This window comes from Euprymna scolopes, chromosome 2, assembly GCF_053919585.1.
Source record: "Euprymna scolopes isolate OS-2025 chromosome 2, ASM5391958v1, whole genome shotgun sequence".
In the NCBI taxonomy this organism is placed as follows: Eukaryota; Metazoa; Mollusca; class Cephalopoda; order Sepiida; family Sepiolidae; genus Euprymna; species Euprymna scolopes.
Genome location: NC_136483.1, coordinates 116,599,770 through 116,626,811, shown reverse-complemented (window position 1 = coordinate 116,626,811; position 27,042 = coordinate 116,599,770). Strand labels below are relative to the sequence as shown.

General features: G+C 31.0%; 1 protein-coding gene across 19 annotated transcripts in view; it reads right to left on the bottom strand.

Moving 5' to 3' along the window:
• The window catches only part of LOC145294584 (calcium-dependent secretion activator 1-like), a 649,478-nt gene that overhangs the window by 102,115 nt on the left and 520,321 nt on the right, over positions 1-27,042 (bottom strand). For 5 of the 19 annotated variants that reach the window (XM_080141395.1, XM_080141398.1, XM_080141401.1 and 2 more), the window contains one exon: positions 16,805-16,828. The exons of the other annotated variants lie outside the window; for them this stretch is intronic. In XM_080141395.1, the coding sequence (XP_079997521.1) occupies positions 16,805-16,828 (24 nt within the window). The remainder of the gene's footprint in view (positions 1-16,804; positions 16,829-27,042) is intronic. 19 annotated transcript variants of the gene reach the window in all.

Genomic DNA, 27,042 nt, shown 5'->3' with positions numbered 1-27,042 from the left:
GAAATTGTCATTTTATGGAAATTCAGCAACCAGTTCACATGCAATCAAATACAGATTTTACATCCAGGGATACACATCTTGCAAACCATCCGAGACCAATTGTGGTGCAAAAGTGAAAGAGAGAAAATATTGATAATAAAACTGAATTATCAAAATACAAACCTGAATGATATATATATATATATATATATATATATATATATATATATATATATATATATACATAATACAATTTGCATCTTCTGTTTTTAGTTGCCTTCAACTCTACACTCCTTCCCTTATTAAATACCTCTACCCACCACAAAAATATAAAAATATATTTAAAATATATATTAAAAAAATTACTTGTTGGAATGCTTAAAAAATAAGAGAAATAATAAAAAAAGATAAATTAACATTAAACAAAAAACAAAAAACAAATGAAATAACAAAAAAAGAATAAACAAATGAAATAAAGAAAATGTCTAAAAAAAATCACATAATTTTTTTAAGTGAATAATTTTACAAAATGATTATACAAATTTTTACAAAATTAAAAATTTTCTTTTATTAAGCAAAAACATTTTGTTAATTTAAAAATACAAAATTTAAATAATATATTTTAATCTGTATTTATATATTTCAAAGATAAATAAAGAAAAATTATTTAAAAAAAAAAACAAATAAAAAATAGGTAATCATTTAGGATATATCAGAGTTAATTGTTTTTAGGGTGGAGGGGGCTTTTTAAAGTGTTATACTTTAACATTTATATCATATCCATGCCTATGGACAACTGACTGGTTAGATAAACAAGAAACTGGCTGGTGACTTATTATGCTCACACCGGAAGTGGTTGACTAGCAAAAAATATTTTTCAGTTATGATTAAATATTGAACAGTTTCTTGTTTAAAACCTTTTATTCGCCACAAGGCATATTTACACCACAAAGTGTAAAGGGTTACTAGGATAGGGAACAGATTTAAGAGAAAGAGGAGGAGGCCATCTAAAAAGGGAGAAACAGGGAACAAAGAATTCCAAAAGTAATGTGTCTGAGAATAGAAGCTATCAGAATTAAAAAAAAAAAAAAGCTTCCAGCATCTCTTCAGTGAGGGGGTGTGCACAACTAGTTAGGAGGTCAAGGAATATTTTCGTTTAGGCGATTACAAATGCATTAAGTTCGTTGGAGCATATTCCATGGAAGTATTTGTAAAACAAGCACAGAGATACAACTCTGTAGTGATGCATGCGGGCTGGAGTTTGGCAAAGTGTGAGAATTCATAGGTTAGAAATTCTTTTTTGTCCAAGATTGAGAGTCTAGCGTTTGATGCATCAACTCAGATGTGGCAATGATACTTCATGTACCGCCAAACGGTGACTTTGTAGGGATACAGAATACTAGTAGATATGAGAACTTTATCTAGTCCAGTAAAGGGACCTTCTTTGCAGCAAACTCGTATACAGCTTGGATTTAAGAATGACTGTCAACAAGTATTAGTATTGAGTCTCTGACATGGAAAAAACACTGCTTAACTATATACAGCTATGGTGCAGTCAGACTTAGAATTCGCATTATCAGTGTGGAATCCTTATCTTGCTCAGAACCATGACTGCCTGGAAACCAGAGGAATGCAACCAATATCTGTCAAACTCTGGCCACTCTATTTCCCTCAGCTTGGATTCATTGAAGTTTGAAGGTCTAAAACCTAACTTGGTAAACATGTGCAAAATTATGAACCATTTTGCCAACAACAATCTTAAGCACCTTTTTCATCTTTATGCACTGAATACATGTGGACATGCCGACAAAGTCAGAAAACAGTATTGCTCTCATAACTTTCGGAAGCATATTTTCACACTCAAAATTACTAAAGCATGGCAAAAACTGCCTGCATCACTTGTAAAAATGGAATTTTCCATTAGAACTTAATGTTAGAGCTTATACCCTTTCTCTTCATTTTTGTAATCATGCAATTTAATCATCTTTTTAGTACCTTACATCAAGTGGCTTCATGTCTTGTTTGAAGCGAGTAACATGAAAAGCAAAACAATATGATATTTTGCAATAGTCATGTCATATTCGAACTTGCCTTTGCCAGTGCCATTATTCCAAATACTCATTCGAATTTGTTGAAAGGCTTTTGGGGCACATAACAGATAACATTATTTAATATAGCATTTTATTTCTGCCTTTGAAGCTATTGTCATGCAATACAAGTTTCTAGATGCGCTGTTTCAGAATTCCATATAGATTTCTGAGTTCAACAAGATGCATCTGAAGAAGGTAATATATATATATATATATATATATATATATATATATATATATATATATACACGTTTTGTTATTTGCAAATGGGTTCTTCCTTGTTATCATAGAAGCGTAAAGATATTGATTTGCCTTTTGCCAGACAGGCTGAATCTGTGTTTTAAATGAAGTGAATTGCAGAAGAAACGACTGATTCTAAGGATAATATGGCAGAATATGAAATATCCTAGACCAGTTTGAATGAGTGACACATAAATAATATAACACAAATAACACTAGCCATATACAAGAAAAAAAAATCTCAACAGTCCTACAAGAAAAGAGACAAATCTCTATTAAACTCCAGCAACTACCAAATTTTAATTACATTGGTTGGTGAGCTGGGCATGATATTTATGATATTAGTAGGAATTAACATCTTTGTTTGGGGATTATTTTACAATATTTGATGGATCTGGAGTTTAGTCTCAGCAGCCTTGTAACTCTTGCTTCTCTTATTTTGTCTTTTAGTCCTCACATTCCATGAGTGATGTTTCTAACAAAGGGGGAAAAATTGTTGTTTTTTGGGGTTGGAATTTATTCATATAGCATACATCGTTCAATAGTTTAGTTTTTGATCTTAAAGTAGTATTTTTTAGCTCCTTACATCAAGTGGCTTCATACCTTGTCTGGAGCGATTTCCATAAAAAAAAATGATTCATTGGAAACGATTACTTGAAAATAAATTGCTAATTTATGCGTAGCTGAAAGAGGGAAAAGGAGGGTCATACCTTTAATGTATAAATAAGCATAACAGAAGATTTTTATCAGTCTAACACTATGGCCAACTATGTCGATAGTAATGGCCTGGTGTAAGACTAGACTCATCTGAATGTTGAAAATTTTAGAAGTGAAGTGAATGGAGGAAGAAACAGCTGATTTTAAGTTGATTTTATATCAGGAAACGATATATCCTAAACGAATCTGGATGAGTAATGTGTATTTTTATTTTTTGCGTGATTATATGTTTAAGAAGAAATCAGAAAAGGATCAAAACAAGGAAGGATCGCAACTGAGAAAAAAAACTGAACATTTTTGGTTTACAATTGACTGCCATTCTGCACCATTTCTCAAGTGTATTCAGACTTCACGACACACAATGTAGTTCATGCCATAGGCAAGATCAGCAAAAGGAAAGCATGCAAATCGGTGTACCATGACTATCTCGGACTCAACAAGTGTGACAGAGACAGAGAAAGAGAGAAAGGGAGTGACAAAAAGTGAGAGAGAAAGAGAAAGTAGAAAAAAAAAAGAGAGAGACAGAGTGAGATAGAGCAAAAAAAGGCATAAGATAAAAAAAACACAAGAAACTGTAAACAAACATAATACAAAATAGAGGAACATTGGTGGAGTATGCTTTTTTTTTTAATTGAACACAAAACAAAAAAGTAGAAATAAAAAAAATGTAAAAATATACTTCCTTACAATCACACCGCCAGAAAAAGTAATGGATTCTTTGTCATTTTTTTTTTTTAAATAGGTCAATTCTTGGGGTCAGAACTGCAATAGCCACATCCAGGGAAAGAAAAATGGATAAAGAATTCCAAGAACACATTCCTTTTACAAAACTATCCATATTTAGAGAAGAATAACTGACAGTCCAGAGCTTCAATTTAAGGAATGTTAATAAACAAGATCTTCACATCCTTTAATATTATGCCTATCATACTGCTCAATTGTATATATATTTAAAACTGTATAGATACAACTATAGTACGCTCATGCTTAAAATTTGCATTATAAATCTGTAACCCCTATCTTGCTCAGAACATTGGCAGCCTAAAAACTGTTCAGAGCCGTAAAGCTAAGCAAATATCTTTCATACTTTGAATGTCATGTTTTTTTTCTAAACTTAAATTCATTGAAGCTATGACGTCTAACAATTGACTTGGTAAACTACCACATAATGTTTTTGGATTCTTTGGATTACTGCTCTCATCTTGAGTATCATTTTCATAATATCTCTACTGATGTAACCTACGACCTTCTTGTATCTTGTCGAATTTGGAAATGTTTCTGTCAGACTCGGGGATCTGCACAGAATTTCAAACGGAACCCTTTATTTTCTTCATGGGGATAGCATGTCCTTGTTCCCTTAGCTAAGACTTGATCGAGAAAGATCCTAAGTAATTCGCAATTGTATTTTTCGGTCACCCACGCTGAGGATTGAACCATTCAACCTTCAGGAGAATATCACCTTACAATTGAATTTTTACAACATTCCTGAGTTTGACAAAATACATGTGAAGAAGGCCGGAGGTTACATCAGCTAAAACATTGTGAAAATGACGCTCAAGATGAGAACAGTAGTCCGAAGAATTCAAATAATAGAAATAATCAATGTACACCTCAAAACTTCAGAAATGTAATCCACAGAATTTTTAAATATTTAATCAACAACAACTTTGAGATCTGTAGAGTGACCCATCAAAAATTTGACCTATGGAATCGTCAATAAAATCTACAATCTTTTCTACAATCCAACTATATTTGGTAAAATAAACTCCAGTCTATGCCTGACTTATCTACTAAAGTATAATCATGAATATCCAACAGTCTTTGATTTTGGCTGTGATAGCACTTGCCAATTCAGGGATAACCCTAGGAATTGGTTTCATAGATATTATTTTTCAGATAACTTCTCAGATAAAAATCTGGGCTAGTTTAGGACTGATGAGTACGAAACCCATTCAAAATGATACCTCCTACTGATGAGACAATCACTAAAGTGGCCCACTATCATTAAACAGTGATAAAACAAAGACTGTTGGACATTTATGACTCAAACTTGAAGGACAAATAAGGCACAAACTGAAGTTTATTTGTATTAAACATGATTATATTGTAGAAAGGATTAGAAATTTTATTAACATGGCAGGGTGGGTTACTCTATACAATTACAGATGTCACCACTTTACCCACCTTTTATGAAACTATGACAGCACAAAACAATCACTATTTTTTAATGTTTGAGTGTTCCATCAAATTAATGTGTTCCATACTATCAGAGTCTAATATACAGGCAGGCAAAATCTATCATACATGTAATTCTTAAATTACTAAAACACAAACATTATTTGTTTGCTATAACTAGGATTCTAAGAGTTCGTGATTATTTGAATACTTAACCACAAAATTGGTCTATTAAAAAAAAGCATAACATCTTTTTCATGGCGATGTGAATAACCACCTATTGAAATTAAATTTTTAAAATTTAAAGATATATATATATATATATATATATATATATATATATATATATATATCAAACAAGATCTTAACAAAATCATGCAATTAAATTATATATATATATATATATATATATATATATATATATATATATATAGGCATGCCTAAGAAATCATACTGAATGAGAATGATAACACTACTTCTAATAAAAATCTAGTTAACTACAGTCTGTATAAAAAAAAACTACAGCTTTTCGCTCACACATACACACACGTTCTACATATGTATCATTAAATCGAAAATTAAACTATTTACATCGTTAACGTTTTTTCTTTGCTTATATAACCAATGTTTCGGCTAATGATACCGTCTTCAGAATGCCATATAATAAGTGGTTATGAATCAATGTACAAATAAGTGAAAAAAAATATTATTTTTGAAAGAATTGTTTTTATATTTCACAAAAAGTTTGTATTTTCACATTCTTCCATTTTAGAATGAAATTTTTTAATGAATTCATTATCTTTTGTGTGTCTGCAATTGCTTTAAAAAATTATTTGAAATTATTTTTTTATTGGGATGTAGTAATTACACAAAAATAATCTATATAATAATACATTAAGGCAATTTCATGTTTGTATAACGTTATTTACGTCTACCCCATTTTAAAAAGATGGGATTGTACGATTGCCTGTTTGCCAAAGATTCAATGCAAAAAATATCTTAACAGTTCCATCTGATATTGCAGTTATGTTGAATGTGAAACTCAAACCAAAATACACTTTTTTTGTTTTAATGCTAGGATCAAAGTGCAGTATCTGATCAGTCCAAAGATGGTACAATAATACTGGATGGTCTTTGTTTAAACTGGACGTCTATAGAATGAAAATATTCCACAAACTCGTACAGGTTTTTTGAAGATAAACATCCCCACCTCCTACAAACCAGATACATTCTGAAACTAAATTAATCAAAATAATAGTGTTTCTGTTTGAACAAAGGTGGTACAATAATATTATGGGGTATTTATTCATGCCAGATGTTCATAGAATGGAAATGTCATAAATTTCTTTTAAGCATAACAATATATAACAAATAAAGGAATTTCCACGGGTCCCATTAATCTGTAGAATATATTTGTACCTTTGTCTCTATATACATTAGAACCTTCTACACTCATTTAAGAACATGGGATCATCCACTCACCAAAGATGACATGAAAAAAAAAAAAAATGGCGATGATCTGCTTTAGTTGACTGAAAAAATTTAGATTTTACCCATTTTAAAATAAATTGTTCCAAAATCGAATAAGACATGATAAATAGAGTTTTGTTGTCATAATTAACTTAAAGGTTGCATTAGTTTTATTTATTTGATTGATATTTACATAACAATTATTTTTACATTAAAAAATAAACTATTTATTTTAAAAAGATTTGGATTGCTTTATTTATTTAAAATATATGTAGTTAAGTATTTTAATGGCTAGAAAAAAGAGGAGATAAGTAAAAAGCATAGAATTACTGTTAGTTTTACATTATTACAACATCCCATTAAAACCAAATTAACCAATAGTAGACATGCAGAGAATAAAAACGTTTGCTCCTAAATGTAAAAATACAAGTTTTTCATTTGTTGTTTTTAATTCTTGCAAATTTAAAAGATTTTTTTTTACTTTTACATAACATCACGCATATAAAATCTGAGGAAGGTTTTCTTTATCGAAACATTGGTTATATGAACTAAATAAAAAAAACGTTCTTGATAATTTTAATAGTTTGTTTTTCTATTTAATAATTATTATAGACTCGCAGATGTTTCATTTAATTTATGCACACATACATATGTAACACCCACAAAACTAATTACAACTATCATAATGTGATTATTCCAATAAAAAAGAGAGAGAGAGAAAGAGAGAGAGAGAGAGAGACAAAATGGTGAAATGATTGATTAAAAACCCCGACTGTTTAGACAAAACTCGGCCGAAAATTTAAAAAAATAATTGATAAAGAATTTTAAAAAGACAAAAAAAAAACAACAACAAAAAAACCCAGAAAATGATGACAGGAGAAGAAAGCCCATGAAGTTAGACAAAGTTAAGAAATTAACTAAATGTAAAATTTAAAAAGAAATATGAGAAAACTACAGACCAAAAAAAAAAAAAAGATTTAAATTACTAAATAAATTAAACTTATTTCAAAATAAAATAAATTATAACTCTTTTATAATAAAACTATGATGAAAAGAAAATGATACTGAATTATAAACTTTTAAAAAATTAAATTAATTAGAAAAGAAAATATCGAATTATAAACTAAAAAAAATATTAAATTTATTAGATATGAAAATTATATAAAATTAAAAGAAATCTACCAAAAAAATCCATTGACACAAGTCTGCATTATATCTGAAGTCAAGGTCATTAATGTTTTAAAATGCTGATTTTAGAAAGCTTTGTTTTTTCTATTTTGTTTTATTTTATTTATTCATTTATTTTTATTTTTATTTTTTTTGCATTTTTATAAAACGCTTTTTGTATGCCATATCCAGTATGATATACTTTTAAGACAATCTACTTTCTTCTTTTACTCCTGTCGGGGTCAAAGTTATAATTTCAGCATTAGATGGTGCTACAATCGCATGATTTGGTACTCTCGTTTTCCCATATTGGTATAAATTAAAAATCCCAGATTTTCTTTTATTAGCATGACTCTCAATCTTGATAGCTGTTCTATTCAGCACTCTGCTTCTCGCTATAGTTTGCAAATTATAAGATCGATTCATAGACATAGGCAAAGGCACAAACAATTTTTTGGGAGTCCTCCGATAAAGGAGGGTGGACCTGTAAATTCACCCTTGTCCGTTCATCCATTCGTCTGTTCGTTCGTCCACAGAAATAGGCTTGCAACGTCTCTTCTATAAGAAAGAGGTTGCACAGAAGAGAAAAGGGCATCCCCCATTAGGCTACGAAGTCTATTCTGAATTCTGTCAAGGTAAGATAAGGTCTTCCTAGCAGCTCCTGCCTAGATGTGACAGACTGTTTCTTTAGATGAGTTCGCAATTAAAGGATACTTAAACTTGATATCAAAATCTGACCCTAAAGATCGTCATAGGAATGGAATGGCTTTCAATGTGATAAGGACATCTCCAAAGAAGATCCTAAATTGCCCTATGTGTACCTCTGAATAGTACTCACAGCACCGCATTCATATTTGCCCTCACAACATAGTTACTATCATTGAAAGTATCTTTGAGAAAATTGATTACATCCTGTCTGTTCATCCCTCAGCCAACATTCACATTTCAGCCAACATTCACTTCAATGTTCACACTGTTGAATGGCTAGCCCATTTAAACTAGACAGGTGATGAGGGGAGAGTCTCACATGATTTTTCCATTACTTTTGACCTACCACAGACTGTTAACAAACCCACCCATGTGCCCAATGCTGATGGACAGTATGCAAGTCTTGTAGACCTTTTTCTTACAACTTGCCTGGAACAGTGCTCAGTTTCCATCCTGTCTCAACTGGAATCTTCCAATTAGTTGTCTCAAGATAAAAACAAAATGTAATAAGTCCTCAGATGTCCCTCTCCATCGTACAGTGTATCGATACTCTATGGCTAACTGCGATAGCTTCTTAACGTTTATATCTGATATACCTCTGTGTTCCACCCGACTAACTACAACCATTATCAGCAATTTCCCTTACTCTCTGTCTGAACCTAAATCTAATGGACAGAGTTATTTTCTAGAACTACTTATCTGTGAAACACAATATCACGGAGCTGTTTCCCTGCTAACTATAACATGGTCGTTTTCAAGTCCATTGTGAACAGGTTCTTGATAAACAGTCATCTAAAATAAATTATTAAATTTCCATCATGGTACACATCAACCTTTATCCTTGAGTGGCTTCTGGGCCTTGATGAGTATTGACTATAAGATGTCAAACATATATATTTAAGAGTGTCTCCATAACATGCCTGGATATCTCCCACTCTGCCGTAAGGACTCTGACAGACATATGCACGGACTTGGAGTTTACATTCATAATACCCTTCCCTTGACTAGAGAAACAAACCTAGAAACGGATGATCAAACCTTTATGTGCTTTAGACTAAACATACAACACAACATTGGCTACTTTTACTTTCTCTACCGCTCTCCCTCGACCCAAGACTGCACCATAATAAACAAAGTATCTGACAGCATAGACACAGCACTCTCCTTTGACACTAGCGCCCAAGTACATGTATTTGGTGACTTTAATGTCCATCACAAAAACTGGCTTGGATTCTCTACTTACACAGATGCAGCGGGCAGCGCAACTCATAGCTTCTCTGTATCTCACTCCCTATCGCAAATTGTTACTTTTCCAACCTGTTTCCCTGATCAGGAAGAACAACATGCATCACTTTTAGATCTGTTTTTGACCACAGTTCCTGATGATTGTGTAACGAAAGCCGACAGCTCACTTGGGAACGCTGATCATGCAATGATAATGGTTGAAATCGCCCTAAACTCTAGACACAAAACTGAAGAGCCAGTGCTCAAAACAACGAGATATTATAAAAAGGCTGACTGGGAAGCCATCAGAGATCTTATCAGAGACGCCCCATGGGGAAATATTTTTTCTCTTCCTGCTGAACAGTGTGCAACCGAGACCACTGAATGGTTCAAAACTGCAATCGAAGCGCATGTTCTCATGTGGAAATTCTATAGCAAGCCCCACTCTCCCCTATGGTTTACTTCGACTTGCACAACTGCCATTGCTCAAAGGCAGCATGCATTCCGCAGGTTTAACCGACATAAGTCCAGTTCAAACAGACAGAAGTACATAGATGCTAGAAGTAACGTTAAGAAAGAAATAGCGACAGCTAAGAGGGAATTTACGGAAACCACTAAAAAACACATCGAAGCACAAAAACTAGGAACTTGTGACTTCTGGAAAATCTACAACAGTGTAGTAAATAATGGGCAATCAACAATTCCCCCACTAACCAACAATCACGAGGTTGTCTCCTCAGTAACCGAAAAGGCTAACATGCTTGCCAGTCGGTTTGCCTCAAACTCCACACTGGACCCTCCCAACCACCCCCTACCTCAATTTCCTATGCGGACAGACGCCATGCTAGATGATCTGAAAATCACCCCTGCTCAGGTGCATGCTATCATAAAAAACCTTGACACTTCAAAAGCATGTGGACCCGACCTCATCCCAGCTGTGTTATAAAAAAGGTGCTCAGCCGAAATAGCTCCAGTTCTCTCCAAACTCTACAACAAATGCCTTAATGAATCTTGCTTTCCGGGCTGTTGGAAAACTGCTTCTGTGGTACCAGTATTCAAGAATTCTGGCGAAAGAACTGACCCATTAAATTATCGCCCTATTAGCCTCCTCCCACTTTTTGCCAAAATATTTGAGACCTTAATTAACCATGCTCTAGTCCAGCACCTTACAGATGCTAAACTTCTGACCGACCAACAATATGGATTTAGACAAGCCCGTTCCACAGCAGACATCCTCACTGTAATCTCTGAACGCATATACCATTCACTGGACAAAGCGGGAAAGGGCAGAGCGGTAGCTCTAGATATATCTAAGGCTTTTGACAGGGTATGGCATGAGGGTCTCCTCAGGAAGATTAGATCATACGGTATCACTGGTAGAATACTTAACATAATTAAATCCTTCTTAGATAAGAGAAAAATCCAGGTTGTCCTCGACGGTCGTATATCTAAACAATATGATATAAATGTGGGAGTGCCCCAGGGATCTATCCTTGGACCTCTACTGTTCCTGATATTCATAAATGACCTCCCCGACAAAATTGCCTCTGAGATGGGTATATATGCTGATGACACCACACTCTATAGCAGGCACGACAGGAAAACAAATGAACATATATCTAAAGTAATGGCAGAAACACTAGAGGATGACCTCCAATCAGTAGTGGAATGGGGACAAAAATGGATGGTCACGTTCAATGCCGCCAAGACTAAACTGGTTTCATTCAATAATTACAAGAAACCTTCTCTATCACCTATAGCAATGGCCAACGACTCTTTATCTGAGAGTACGTCTTTCAAGCTCCTTGGCCTAACGTTCACAGGAAACATGAGTTGGAACAATTACATCGAGGGCATTGCCAGGGCCGCTGCGAGGAAGGTGGGCTCTCTCTACCGTGCTAGAAAACTACTAACACCCAAAAGTATCCTGTACCTCTATAAGGCCACCATTCGCCCATGTATGGAATATTGCTGTCATATTTGGGCTGGTGTATCGGCTACTAGTCTCTCGCTCCTTGACAGGGTTCAAAAGAGAGTCGCAAATCTGATAGGCCCTAAACTGGCATCTAAGCTTCAGCCTCTGTCCCATCGACGAAACGTTGCATCCCTCTGCCTGTTCTACAAGTATTTTAATTCTGAATGCTCTGATGAACTGCAAGCACTTGTGCCCCCACGACGTAGACACCCTCGACAGACCCAACAAGCTGCAAAATCCCACCCCCATACTGTAGAGATCCCTAGATGTAAAAGATCTTTCTACTCCAGTAGTTTCTTCCCCAAAACTGCTAGACTTTAGAATTCCATTCCAGGTCACTGCTTCCCCAACTGTACTGACATGCATAAGTTCAAATGCAACGTGAACCAACATCTTGCTGCCCAAATCCCTACATAGTACCCCAGTAGGTGTTTCCCCTGATAGTAGTCCACTGCATCAAAGTGGCAATGTGCCTTGTTTGGGGTGAAAATGTAATTTAAAAAAAAAAAAAAAAATATTAACAAACTTCCAAAAAAGATAAACTATTTTTTTTAAATAAATTAAATTATTAAAGTACCTTAGTTTATGGCCAGTAACATGGGATTACAATAACAAATGAAAATTGGCCAGTCAGAATCAAAGTTTGATTTATCAGCTTAATTACTGTTTATGGCTATCTTTTTAAATTCATCTTACATAATTACACACACACACACACATATATAATGGGTGCATATACAAATAAATTTATGTTCATGTTCGACACGCACATAAGATTGGGTTATTTCTCACATTTTAGCACCTCTGTCGATCAAATTAGTACCAAAATGTTCAGTATTTCTGAGGATACCATCATAGAGACAGAGCGGGATTCTGATCGATTTGCACTTGGCTTAGCGGGTTCCATAGTCAACGTTTGTATCCATTCCATAAATTGTACTACACTTTGCACTTGGGGACTGGTAGTATAGAAGAAATACTTAACACCTTGATATGGCACAATAATAACTAAAAAATTCTTTAGAATAATCAAAAATAAACAGCTAACAAAAATGCCAATGATAGAATATTTTCAGAGAATTCAATATTAAATTTAAACTAGTTTGTGCAAAAAACTACTGCTGCTTCATTGCAATATTTGAAGAGAAACTATATTTAAAACTAATAACATTTAGACCACTCTCCAAGCATCACAGCACTATGCAATGCATAATATACAGCCTTCTCATTATAAATGACGATCTACACATGGTACAGAATTACACCCTTCACCAGATTAACCTGTTAATATGCATGGGCATAGACATGACTCAAGTGTTCTAAAGGAGTAAACAGTGAACAGAAATTCCTCTATTCTTTTTATGAGTTGTAGTTCCTGTGGCAACCACCCACAAATTTCAGTTTCATGGAAGGTTATTCTTGAAAACAGAAAGGGGGCTGCTCCAACTATTCACTCCTGATGATGATTAACAAATAATTTCATTATTAACTGCTAAAACACATATGTGATGGCATAATAAAACAACTGACCTCTGGCAGAATTTTGTTCTCAAGAATGTGATGAAGCTCTCTGGAGTATGCACATGATTAGATAGATTGACATTTAGAGAATCAGTGTGAAAAGTATAAAGTTATATAATCTAAAAGACCTAATTACTAAAAGAATACAGTACTCTTCCGAACAAATTTCTTTTCCAAGGTATAACTGCAGATCACAAGCACAACAAAGGAAACAATTCTATAAAACCGGAGTCACCATTTTTGGTTACAAGATTTTCTCCTAATATTCCCCCACCCCCACCCTATAAAAAAAAAATAAAATGAAGAATTATTTCAGACTTCTATCTGATTATGGTTAATAGAACAATAACAATTTACCACCTTCCTATCTGGACTAAATAGAGTGCTGCTCAAAATTCCATACAGATTTCTGAGTCTAACATAAAGATTACCAAATTTGAGAAGACACGCCTGAAGAAGGTTGGAGATTACATTGATCAAAATGTTGTGAGAATAACCCAAATAATCTCAAAACGTTATTTAACCTGTTCCATAAAATACATTGATCTCTTTCGAAAAATACATTATTTGAGCTCTTTCTCCAAAATAAATTGCCTGAATTCTTCTCAAATATATATTGCTTGACCTCTCCCCAGTTCCAAATTTTCAAATGCAGACTTGTGTTCTAAATTTCTGACAAATATTTATTTCATCTTACTTTCAATCATGTTTTATCACCTCAGATAGCCGTTTCACGTTGCATTTTTTATGGCGTTCAGGTGAGTGGTTTCCTTTTGACTACACCTCAGAGCACCATTGCTAAATAATGCTCAACGATCATATACTTTTGAAGTAGATGTAACTTGTTAGGTAAAATTGAGTGGGTATGACCTTCAGAATCAGCTGTTGATCAACGTAGAAAATGGATAGCTGATTGATCGTGATAAACATGTGACCTATGAAAGATTTGAAGTTAGATTTCGGTTGGAGTAGAGATCTATATTCTATAAGATGTTATATGACATGGGAAACATTAGAAATTGGATTTCAGCTTCAGCAGAAAGCTTAATGATTTAACATTTAAGGTCCTGGACGCTTAGGGGTTTCATGCTCCCTTTTGAAGCAACTTGGAAATGCATATCTAATCTATTTATATATCTATAAAAGTGAACGTATCTGTGTACATTTTCCTATGCAATAACTCTGTCAATTTTCAGTCTACAGACTCGAAATTTAATATACAGAGTACTGAGATTTGGGAAAATCGATGTGATCGGTTTTCGGCCAGAAATTTCGTAGTTAATGGGTCAAAGTTCAATGATTTGACCTTTGAGAACTCTACCAAACTCCTCCAACAATTTTGGGTCTACACACTTGAGATTTTAGATATAGGTTCCTTGGACATGGATCTAACTTAATAACTTGATTTGAGCCCAAAACAATAAATGTTAAGGGGTCATAATAGGGGTCAAAGTTAACAAACATTTGACCTCTGTGGTCTCTACCAAATTACTCAGACAATTTCTGGTCTAAACATTTGAAATTTTACATAAAGGGAATTCAGAGATAAGGCAAACTTTTTAATTGGTTTGGGTTGAAAATTTTTAGTTACCAATATATAAATGTATGTATGCTTGCATGTCTGCCTAAAACTTTCGACAGAGGCAACGGATTTTACCAAGATCAGTATCGTTTTGATGTTCGACCTTTCAGACGACAAATACCGAAAAATTAGCTTAAAACATTAATATCTTCACCTTCAACTGGGCACTTTTCTACAGGGGGGGAGTCTCTTTTTTTCGCAAGTCATCCTCTCCTTTCGATTGTCTAGCCTTAATTAAAACCTACGTCATTTCCGATTTGGCAGTAGTTGTAACGGCAAAGACATCAAGTTTTTTCCCCATTGTTTTCCTCCTTCGCGGTACAGGTTCCTACTTTCCTTCTTTTTTTTTTTCTTTTTTTTACTCAACACACACATCCAAACACCCGGGCAACGCTGGGCTGAAATGCTAGTATATATATATATATATATATATATATATATATAGTTACAAGCTCCGACTGTCGTTTGGGCGATCGGGTTTTGATCCTGGCTTGAGGTAGTTGCTTGTCTAGCCGCACTGATGAGCTGTGAAACAGCAAAACAGTACTGTATGTGGATGACTATATATATATATATATGAGAGAAAGAGAGAGATGACAAAGACAAAAAATGCAACCTGTTATAGTTTTTTTATCAAGATTTCATTATGAAAAAGAAGGAGAGAAGTAACTCAGTGGTTCAATCAATTAGCATGCTGTGCTTAGAGGCGGAGGTTATAAGTTCAAACCTCACCCAGGCAGGGGTGGTTTCATTCTGATTTGGTCTTAAAATGAACTTCAGTATTTCAATTTATGATATTATGCAGGCTATTTCTTTATTTTTCTATAATCTTACTTTAACAGAAATTGCAGTGCTAGGTAACACTGCAAGTATTACATAGTGTTATAAAAAATATTGAAGCATGCTCAGTTTTTGCCAATCAGGATAGTGATAAGACTCTCCACACCTACCTTCAAAGAACGGTTAGAAAGACTAAATCTTTTCTCAGTTAAGTTGAGAGGATGAGAGGAAACATGATTCTGGTGGTCTAACACTATTAACAAGAATTTAAATCGACCTTTTAGGGAATTTTTCACCAAAGTGCCAAATCACAATCTTTGTGGACACCTACAAAAGCTGATTACCATTGCTTTTGGCTAAATAGAAGAAAGGCAACATTCTCTGTCGATATTTCTGCTGCATGGAACAGAGATGGGTTATGATGATTGTTGATGATTAATTGAAGTTATCTTCTGCTTCCGGGTGTTAAGTGAGGATTGGAGGCGTCAGCTTACCCAACCAAGGTAAATAGAAGTCAACATGGTAGCAAAGCGTAGTTTTGATCTACGGACTTCTGAGTTATGGGCCCAGCACGCTTCCACTACCATATCCATGTTTAAATTGGCCGTAGACAAACATGAAGTAGATGTAAATGGTTTCTACCTGTCTTTTTACATGGCTTCTTACATTTTGCTATTTTTATTTGCAAAATAGATTAAAAGATAAAAACGGTGATATAGGCTCCGGGTTACGGAAAAGAGTAAGGAGTATACTGGATTCTAATTACTTCCCCGATAACACTGATGGTGCCAGCTATTTATAATTTGATACAACGTACTACACTTCAACTGGACTTTTGTAAAACAAATGAAATTAAGATGAAAGAAATGCGAATTTACAACGAATTGAAAAATTACACTGCTTTGAATAAATTATTAAAATGTATCATTTAGAAAAAAAAAAAAAAAAAAGAAGTACTTAACCAAAATTTTGATCATAAAAAAAGAAAACAAAGTAGAAGAAAATAAACTACAATAATCAGCAAGAAATCGCTGTAAGCCCACCCAAAGAAATCTATATATGAAAGAACTAAAAAACTAAATTTCATAACTGTTAGAACAAAAACACACCACGATGAGGACTAAGGCCGGGCAAATAAAACAAAAGAGAAAACAAAAACAAACATAAAATACTTACATTCTCGACCTTTTTGCCAGACTTCTGTAAGCAATTATCCATTAGTTTAATAGGTTTCTCTCTCACAAAATTAGTAATATAATTTATATATATATATATATATATATATATATATATATATAGTTGTGTGAAAAAATATATATATTATATATATATAATTATGTGAATATATATATATATATAGTTGTGTGAATATATATATTATATATATAATTATGTGAATATATATATAGTTGTGTGAATATATATGTATTATATATATATAATTATGTGAATATATATATAGTTGTGTGAATATATATATTATATATATAATTATGTGAATATATATATATATATAGTTGTGTGAATATATATGTATTATATATATGATTATGTGAATATATATATATAGTTGTGTGAATATATATATATATTATATATATAATTATGTGAAAATATATATATAGTTGTTTGAATATATATATATGTGTGTGTGTGTGTATGTGAATAGATATAGAGTTGTGTTAATATATATATATATATATATATATATATATATATAGTCGTGTGAAAAGATACACGCACACACATATATATATATATATATATATATATATATATATATATATATATATATATATATGTATAGTTGTGTGAAAAAATATATTTTCATATATAATTGTGTTGAAATATACTTTTGGAAAGTTACACAGAAATTTGTGTTTCACTCATGAGAGATCTTCAGGTGAAAACATACAAATTTCTATGTAGCTTATTTTTATAGAACTATTATGCTCTACTAATGTATTGAACACTGTTTAAATAATTACAAAAACAAATATGTACACACAATATATTAGGCAATAATATAAGTATTTCATTTTTTTTTTATTATAAAATTGATTTTCTTCAGTTAGCCATATAAAATAATAATAAAAAAATTTTAATTTAATTTTTTCTGATATTGTTAAAAAGTATATGTTAAGGCATCTATGGTTGAAACTAGACTGGACTACTGAAATGTTGACGGCATGACTTCTTATATGTGATAATGTAGAGACTTAATTTATCTCAGAAACATGTACAATATAACCTTGTTGCTGTTGCAATTTTGGAACCCATATATTAAAAATAATGAATATATTATAATTTTTATATCTTTGATTTGTTTATAAATATATATATATATATATATATATATTATTTACAGAAAGTCATCGGTACCATCGGTTTCAAACCTGATAATATGGGACCGTTTTAGATACCCATATAAAGCTCTCTTCAGCTGATATGTATCTGTTTTATAACCGGAATAGGAATCATAGAGAAATATTACAAGATCTCGTTCAAATTTTGTATACCTGAAACAACCTAAAATTTAAAAAAAAAGATAACTATATATATATATATATATATATATATATATATATATATATATATATATATATATTATCATTATTATTAACTATGATATTTCTATGTTTTAAAAATGTGGACAGGTGCATGAGATACAACTGCAATTCACATCAACATGTTGTGCATGAGTAATATTTGATTATTTATTAATGAAATATAAACTTTTTCAAAGTGATCGATAAAAAAAAGTCATGCACGACATTGTGATGAGATTTACTTTTGTATAGAACGCAGTTATTCACAATTTCCATTTCCTTTTTTCAACATTTTCTTCAGATCCAGTTCAAATAGTTGTTTACATATATTTCAGCGTATGTTTCAATCAATACTCAATACACAAGGGAGAGTTATGACAATGCAAACCATTTTTTTGTTAAAATGCATTAACATATTGGTTTTAAAAGATTTGACTTAAAAAAATAGAAAATTAAATAGCAAAATATCCAAGTGATGGTATCACAGTCTCACACAGACCAATATTTTATCAATCTAAATTTATTATTAACGATCTTTTAAAATATTGTTGTAAAATTATCTTAAAGCCGTTTTAATAGGAAATATTTTGTTTTATACATATTAGATACGTAAGTGTATAATTGGATATATTCTAAGTTACATAGATTTTCATACAATGCTCGATACAAGAATTAGAGCTGCCAAAATGCAAAAACGTCCATGTTAAAAACACATTAAAATCTAATGTAAAAAAAAGCGAAGTTTTAAAATAGTAAAATTGACATGATATGCAGTTATTCGTGATTTTTATGCATTTTTTACACAGAACATTTTGCAATATAGTGTGTGTGTGTGCGTGTGCGTGTGTGTGTGCGTGTGTGTGTGTGTGTGTGTGTGCAGATATTTAGAAAATTCATTGCTTTTTAAAAGCTACCCATGTTTTGCAGAGATAATAGTATCTACAGAGCCAGAATACAGAAACATCTACAAATAGAAAGACTTCGAACCTGTGGCTAACTATAACAATTGCTTTAAGCCAAGATTTCAAACAGTATATGCAAAAGCAACATTGCCTTTTTATGTTATATGTATTGTTGTATATGAAATGCCTTATTTAAGTGATTTAATTTCCTGCATTTGTTGGGCGTGTTACATCAAGTGATTTGTAAGAAAAAAAACAGTAAGAATATTGGCAAACGGGAAAGATTACTACTCAGGAACTATTTCAACTTTCGCTAACCAGAAGATGCTTGGCAGTCAACTGGGAAAAGATCATTTTGGCTTAAAGTGGTCCCTATTATTAGACACAGGTTCGAATCTTGCCTGAGTTTCATTTTTCTCTTTAAGAATTCTTCTTAATACCAGCTTCATAGATATTATTATCTGTTAATACATGTAAAACATGTGTATCCTTTAAAATTATATATATATTCACACAACATAAAATCCAGACAAACATTTTATCACCAAACACTCGGATATTCATTCAAAGCACATATAAACATACATACAAATAAAATATTTATTTTCTGACAATTAAATAAAAAAATTAAAAAAACACGTAAATAATTTTTCAATAACAAAGATTTGATTTTGAAAACAACAATAACAAAAAGAGAATTATTTATTTTACAAGAAAATGTAATTTTTTTAATATAAAAAAACAGTTTTTAAATAATGTAATTAATAAAAATAATAAAGAAAACAACATATATAAGTTTATATCAAAATATTTAAGGGTCTATTATTCGCGAGGAGGAAAAGACAGGTGCTTTCATAAAAAAAAACTAAAAAAATTAAATGTTTATTGCCGCCAAGAAATCTTGGGTAAGGAAAATTTATGTCAATGAGATATCCCATTGACATAAATTCCTTACCCAAGATTTCAAAAATTCAAAATGTGCATACAGAGATTTCTGCTGTGAGCATTCATTTTGAAAAAAACAAACTGGAAGTGGAAAGTCGTAAGGATTTCTGAAAATTCGGTAACCAATTCTAGTAAAGTTTGATAAATAAGTTGCTTTTTCTTCATAATCACTTGGTGTTTTTCGAGTTTATGTGAAACTTATGAAACTAGAACCATGTTTCTATTCATTAGATCAAGAAATAAGACAAGTTGCACAAAAGTATGATAAAAAATTTTATGGAAAAAATAATGCCAATAATTTTAATAACACTTATTTAAAAATGAATGTCTATGAGTGTATAAGAGTGTTTATAGGAATATATATTATCTATATCTCTATATAACACATTATATATATATATATATATATATATATATATATATATATATATATATATATATAGTGTATATACATAAATATATATGTACAATTTCCAATTTCTAATGTATTAACTATGTATGTGTGTGTGTATATATATATATATATAGAGAGAGTGTGTATATACATACATATATATGTACAATTTCCAATTTCTAATGTATTAACTATGTATGTGTATATATATATATATATATATATATATATACATACATGCATATATATATATGTATATGTGTGTGTGTGTGCACTTTCCAATCTACAATGTATTAACTATATATTGATGTGTATTTGTGTGTGTAGTTATATATATATATATATATATATATATATATATATATATATATATATATAACTACTTCATTTATTCACATAAAGTTAATATACGAAAGTATAGATTTATGCGTAAACTTTAAGTATTTACTTCAAAAGTGCTCAATACGTAGGTAGAGCTAGTTAGTAATTTATAAAATATATATGGCGATTAAGCTACACTGAATATTCTGCGTTTCATCCAACTATAGGATTCGTCAGGCTTATGCGCATAAGTCTGACGAATCCTATAGTTGGATGAAACGCAGAATATTCAGTGTAGCTTAATCGCCATATACATTTTATAAATTACTATATATATATATATATATATATATATATATATATATATATATATATATATATATATTGGCCTTTTGAATTATTTTGGACCATCTTCCAATTACGTGATTTCCTTGGATTTTACTTGTGCAAATGGAAATTCAATTAACTTTCTTGGAGTTATATTTTGGATTTTACCGTCATTTGATTATTTACCGTTCACCAGACTATCCATTCACATGTAATCACCTTTTTCTTCACCATATTCCCTCTGCTTCAGTTTTTGTTATCAAGTAAGATCTTTGACTTAGTTGCAATTTCATTAAATACTTTTGTATGCAAAATCCGATCCCGCGTTTTGCTAATTCCTACCCTCTGATGAGAAGGAAAGTATTTCTTCGAAACTCCGCGGATTAAGGACTATCCACTTATCAAGTGTTTCCTTTTCAGATTAAATATGTTTTTAACTCTTTTTCAAAGTGTTTTTTTAACATGTTTTATTAACTGTTTGCTCTTATATATATATATATATATATATATATATATATATATATATATGCGTGTGTGTATTTTCAAATTCATAGTTTGTGGGCAAAATAAAATGGAATTAAAGGTTAGATCAAATACAATGAAATGTACATCAGTATATTTAAATATTATGTGCTTCCTTGTAATATACTGAATGCATTTAGGTAAAATGTCAATTCATACGTGCCTATATGTTGCTTTATGTATTAAACTTACTTTATTTTACTTATATATTCTGCTAAATTTTCAAGCTATAGATATCGCACTCCCACACGCATACATACATACATACATACGCATACATACATACGCATGCATTTCTTAAATAAAAATGATGAATTTTGACACATTTGCGAAATAAATATATAAATTCATTAGTTACCATTCTTGAATAGCTTTAATCTGGAATATATATATATATATATATATATATATATATATATATATATATATATATATATATATATTTTGGAATATATATATATATATATATATATATATATATATATATTGGAATATATATATATATATATATATATATATATATATATATTTTGGAATATATATATATATATATATATATATATTTTGGAATATATATATATATATATATATATATATATATATATATATATTTTGGAATATATATATATATATATATATATATATATATTTTGGAATATATATATATATATATATATATATATATATATATATATATATATATATATATATATATATATATATCATTACGAAGACTATATAAGAATTAACCATTATTTGCTAATCATTATTTGCTGTTAGCTAAACAATTAGTCAAGAGTGCTAATCCATATCTGTTAATGACTAATTCGTCTTGCTTGCAAACCCAAAATATCTCCACTTACGCTTTTGTATTTTATCATCCACATGTTAAATCTAAAATCAGGTCAAAGACTTTTGGACATTTTAACCTGATAGTAACTCTCTACTTTTTTTTTTTTTTAAATCTTAATTTTGATGGGAAACAGCAGCACTTGAATCAGAACCACTTCTTAAATGAAGTTGATTTTGATTGCTAATTTGATTTTCAAAAGTCAGATCAACACAAAAATAAAAAAATAAAAAACGACAAAAAAAAAATGTTGCCAAAGATAGAGAATACAATTGTGTCTTTATAAATAAGATATCAACCAAACGAAAGTCAGTTTATCATTTTGCCATCAAAATATAAACCAAACACTCTGCTGTAAGGATACCCCTCACTTTCCTTTTTAGAGCTCTTCATTTAATTTAATGGATTCAATATTATTCAAACTTGAAATTAAAGTCAACCTTTTAAAAGACTCTGTTAAACGTAATAATATTACATTTGTAATAAATTTGCAATTGTTCATTTTGTCTCTTTGCGAGACGTCAAGTTGAGTGGGTCGACTGTGTGCTTATGACGAACGAGTCTCTAGTCAGTTGTGTCTCTCTCTTTTGTAGGTAAGAACTCTCGTTGGTTCTCGCCAGCAGGATTGAAATCCTGCAGCCAAAATATCGTTCTGCTACACATTTCTAACGATCTGAAATCCGATTTTTGAAAGAGAAAACATTGTCCTCTTATGTTTGAAAACCATATCATTTTGAAATTCCAATCATACATATAAATGGGGATGTCTCGAGTTTTGAATGACTTGAAGAGTAATGACTAACGTTTTTAATTACAGGAGACCTATTAATAACTGAGTACGTTGACCACAACATTGTTAAAGAAGCTGTGTTGTGGAGCTGCTGCATGTTATTTCTGGAAACCTAGTGGCAGAAATTCTAATCTTATAAACATGAAGACCGACAGATATGTAGAAGTTATTTTAATAGATGATGTTCTTCTGAGGTGGGGTGGGGGTAGAAGCTAACTACAAAAGCTTAAAAAAATTTTAATGAAAAACTTGAAATATGGCCACAGAAAGCTACAAGTTTTTCACATAAAAAAACATTTAATGAATATAAAATTGTCATCTTTACTGATGTATATGCAGTGACACATGAACAAAGCAATGCTAAAGTCAAGAACTAACTTGGGAGTGGAAGCTGTGCAGTTCCCAAGATGGTGCCTAGCACTGGTCTAAACTATAACAAAGGTCAGTTGACTAATTGAGGCCAATCCACACACCAGGAAAAGACCAATATTCCAAAGAAATCCACACCCTCATTATTTAGATGGGCAAATAGAAACGTGTCCCTATTGTGGTAATGTTTGAACATTAAAAACAGAAATAGGACAGATGGCTACAACCCATTCATATCTGATCGGTTTATATCTCTAGTGGAATATGCCATGAATACAAGATTTGTAAGAATTCTAAGAGAGATCCTAGTCAATCATCTCAATTAACATGTCTTCTTGTGCAAAACGTCATAATTGAACCCATTCTTAAAATTTAATATAATTGTAAAAAATAATTAAAAAAAAGAGCTTGGTATAAAAGAACATAGAGTCCTTCATTCAATCTCGATAACACTAGGTCTTCTTGCTAAAAATTATATAAAAAATAGAAAACATCCCCAGAAGGCATTTCATTTGTTTATAGGCAAAAAAAAATGAATATAAGGTCTATTATAAACATCCCATGAAAAAAAAAAAGGTCAAGTCTGTTATAAGCATCCTATAAAAAAAGAATATAAAATTTATTATAAGCATTTTATAAAAAAGAATGTAAGGTCTATTGAAGTATCCTATAAAAAGTATGTCTATTCTAAGCATCCTATAAAAATAAAAATCGAAAAATTTTTAATGAGCACGATTATAAAAAGGTTTACAAAATGTTGAATAATATGTACATAGTAACCATTAGAAGAAGAAAGAAAAATTTTGATTTTCTGAAAAAAAAAACAACAAAAAAAGTTTATCTATATCAAAGATATGTATCTGTATCCCAAAAATAGTTGAGTACTATAAATATTAATACATTTCTAAAAACAGAAAAATAATTATTTTACATAACAAGTGTTAAAATTAAAAAAAAAATTATCAGTTCAAATATAATAAATTATTGGATTGATTGTGGTTATATAGTATGCATAGTGAAAAACATCATTATTATGTTTATAAATTATTATGTTTATAAATCCTTAATTATAACTTCCTTTACAAATTACAAATGTTTAGGAATAAGAAATTTCTTGTGTTATTTGGACTACTCTGAGACAAAGTGCTTTCAGTCTGTATTCACTCTGCCATCTTGCATGGCTGTGAGATATAGGTCCCAAACATTTCTGATCTGCAAAGGTTTCGACCTAATGACTGTGCCTTTATCAAACTGGAGGAAATTATGCTTCATCAGAAACTTGTAAGATTATGAATAGCATGTACAGCAATTTCATAACACACCTGGATAATCTTATATGGAATCTTTGAACTACTGTTCTCATCCTGAGTCAAGGATCCGTGGCACAGTGGTTAAAGTACTTTGAAAAATCAATTGTAAAAGTGATATTCTCCTGATGGCTGAAGGTTTAATTCTCAGTGTGGGCGAAAAAAATACAATTGCAAATTACTTAGGACTTCTATCCAGTCATTCTTCACAGAACGAGAGCATGCTACTCCAGTGAAGTAAAAAAAGGTGTTCAAATTCCTGAGTTAAACAGAAACATTTCCAAGTTCAACCAGATACACTTGAAGAAGGTTGGAGATTCCATCGACCAAAACATTGTAAAAATAGCACTCAAGATGAGAACAGTAGTCAGAAGATTCCAAATAATATGACTGACCAATCCTCATCGAAAAAAATTCACAAACTTAACGCCTGTATAACACAGTCATTAAGGAACGTAAAAGACTTAAATCACTCTATATTACACACACCTGCACATCCAGCCATATTTTCAAAGGAGGAATATGCATTATTGGAACAGTTTTTAGGCACTATCACATCATCTGGCTGACTGATTTGAATACTAAAATGATATAAATGCATAAACCAAAAAAAAAAATCACTCCAATTTACACAAGAACAATCACATGTGCACATGTCCAAAGAGGAATGTGCTGGAGAATTGGGGAGACTTTTTGTTACACATGTTCAGATAATTACCATCAACTGGCTTTTTGCTGGTGTCAAAACTATAAAAAATAAAAATAATAATGATGAACCAAAAAAACAAAACAAAAACAACCAAAATCAATACAATGTATGCAGTCACACAAAAACACACGCGTTTGATAGAGGTGGGATGAGGGGAGGAGAGAGCATTAGAGATATGTGTTGTCACTCCAGCTCTGGGAAATACTAACAACTAGCCTCTGCTCGTGAAAAAAAAAAAAAAATAATAAAAAAAATATCGAAAACCATTTAAAGCACGTACATGTTGGAATGTTTGGGAGACTAGTAATCACTCACGCTTCTAAATATTTTCACCTTCTGATGGTTTACAAAATAAATAAATGAATAAATAATAATAATAATAATAATAATAATAATAATAATAATAATAATAATAATAATAATAATAATAATAATAATACCAGCAACAACAATTAACTGGACCTAAGAAAAGTCCACAATTGTATTCTTCATCTGTCGTAATGTTGCAGTGCTTAAAAATATTTCTATTTCTAGATGTCCGGCGTGCACACAAATAATATTGATCAAACTGAAACAAACTTTTTTGTAAGTATTCTGGTTAATATAGTTTTTGAATATATCTGGTTATAAAATTTTACTACGAAACCTTTGTAGGAGTTTATGACATATTTCCATTTTATGGACATCCAGCAATGCAGACTCAGAGATATTACTGTATAATCTTTGAATAAGAGAAAAATTACAAAAACCAAAAAAGTGTACTTTAGTTTCAGGTTCACGTTCGACACAATTGAGAAATCAGATGAAATTTTAAAAATCACTTTTATCCATTGCAGTTTCAGTAATGGGGCAATTTCAGTTTTATTTTTTAAAAAATAAAAGGATGCTAAGTGATAACGTATGTATGGATATGAAATTGCATTAGCATATTATATTATAATAATAATCCACAGAAGTGCTTCAGAAGTTATTCAAATATGAAGATCTTGAAATTAGGGTAATGTGTAAAATTCACACACAGGTACTCTTTGTTGTGATTGGAAGGATTCGCAAAATGGTAAAACACTATTTAGACAAGATTTCTTCAGAACATTTTTTCAAAATCTGAAACATTATTCTTTATATTATTGCAACAGAATCTTTGTAAATTCTTGTCCCTGTGAATGTGTTATCTTCCATTTGTGCATTCACTCAAGTCCACAGTCATGTTTGTATATTTTCAAAAAAAAGTGTAAAAAATGACATAGAAAGTTAAAAAAAAAAGGTGATTTCTAATCAAACAAACGGTGAGAAAGGTAATTTATATTAAAAAAATAAGTACAATGTAATATATATATATATCGTTTTTATAAATATATTTCTTTAAATATATCTTATGTATGTGTGTGTGTTGTGAAGAAAGGTGAATAAGTGCAAAAATACAACCAAA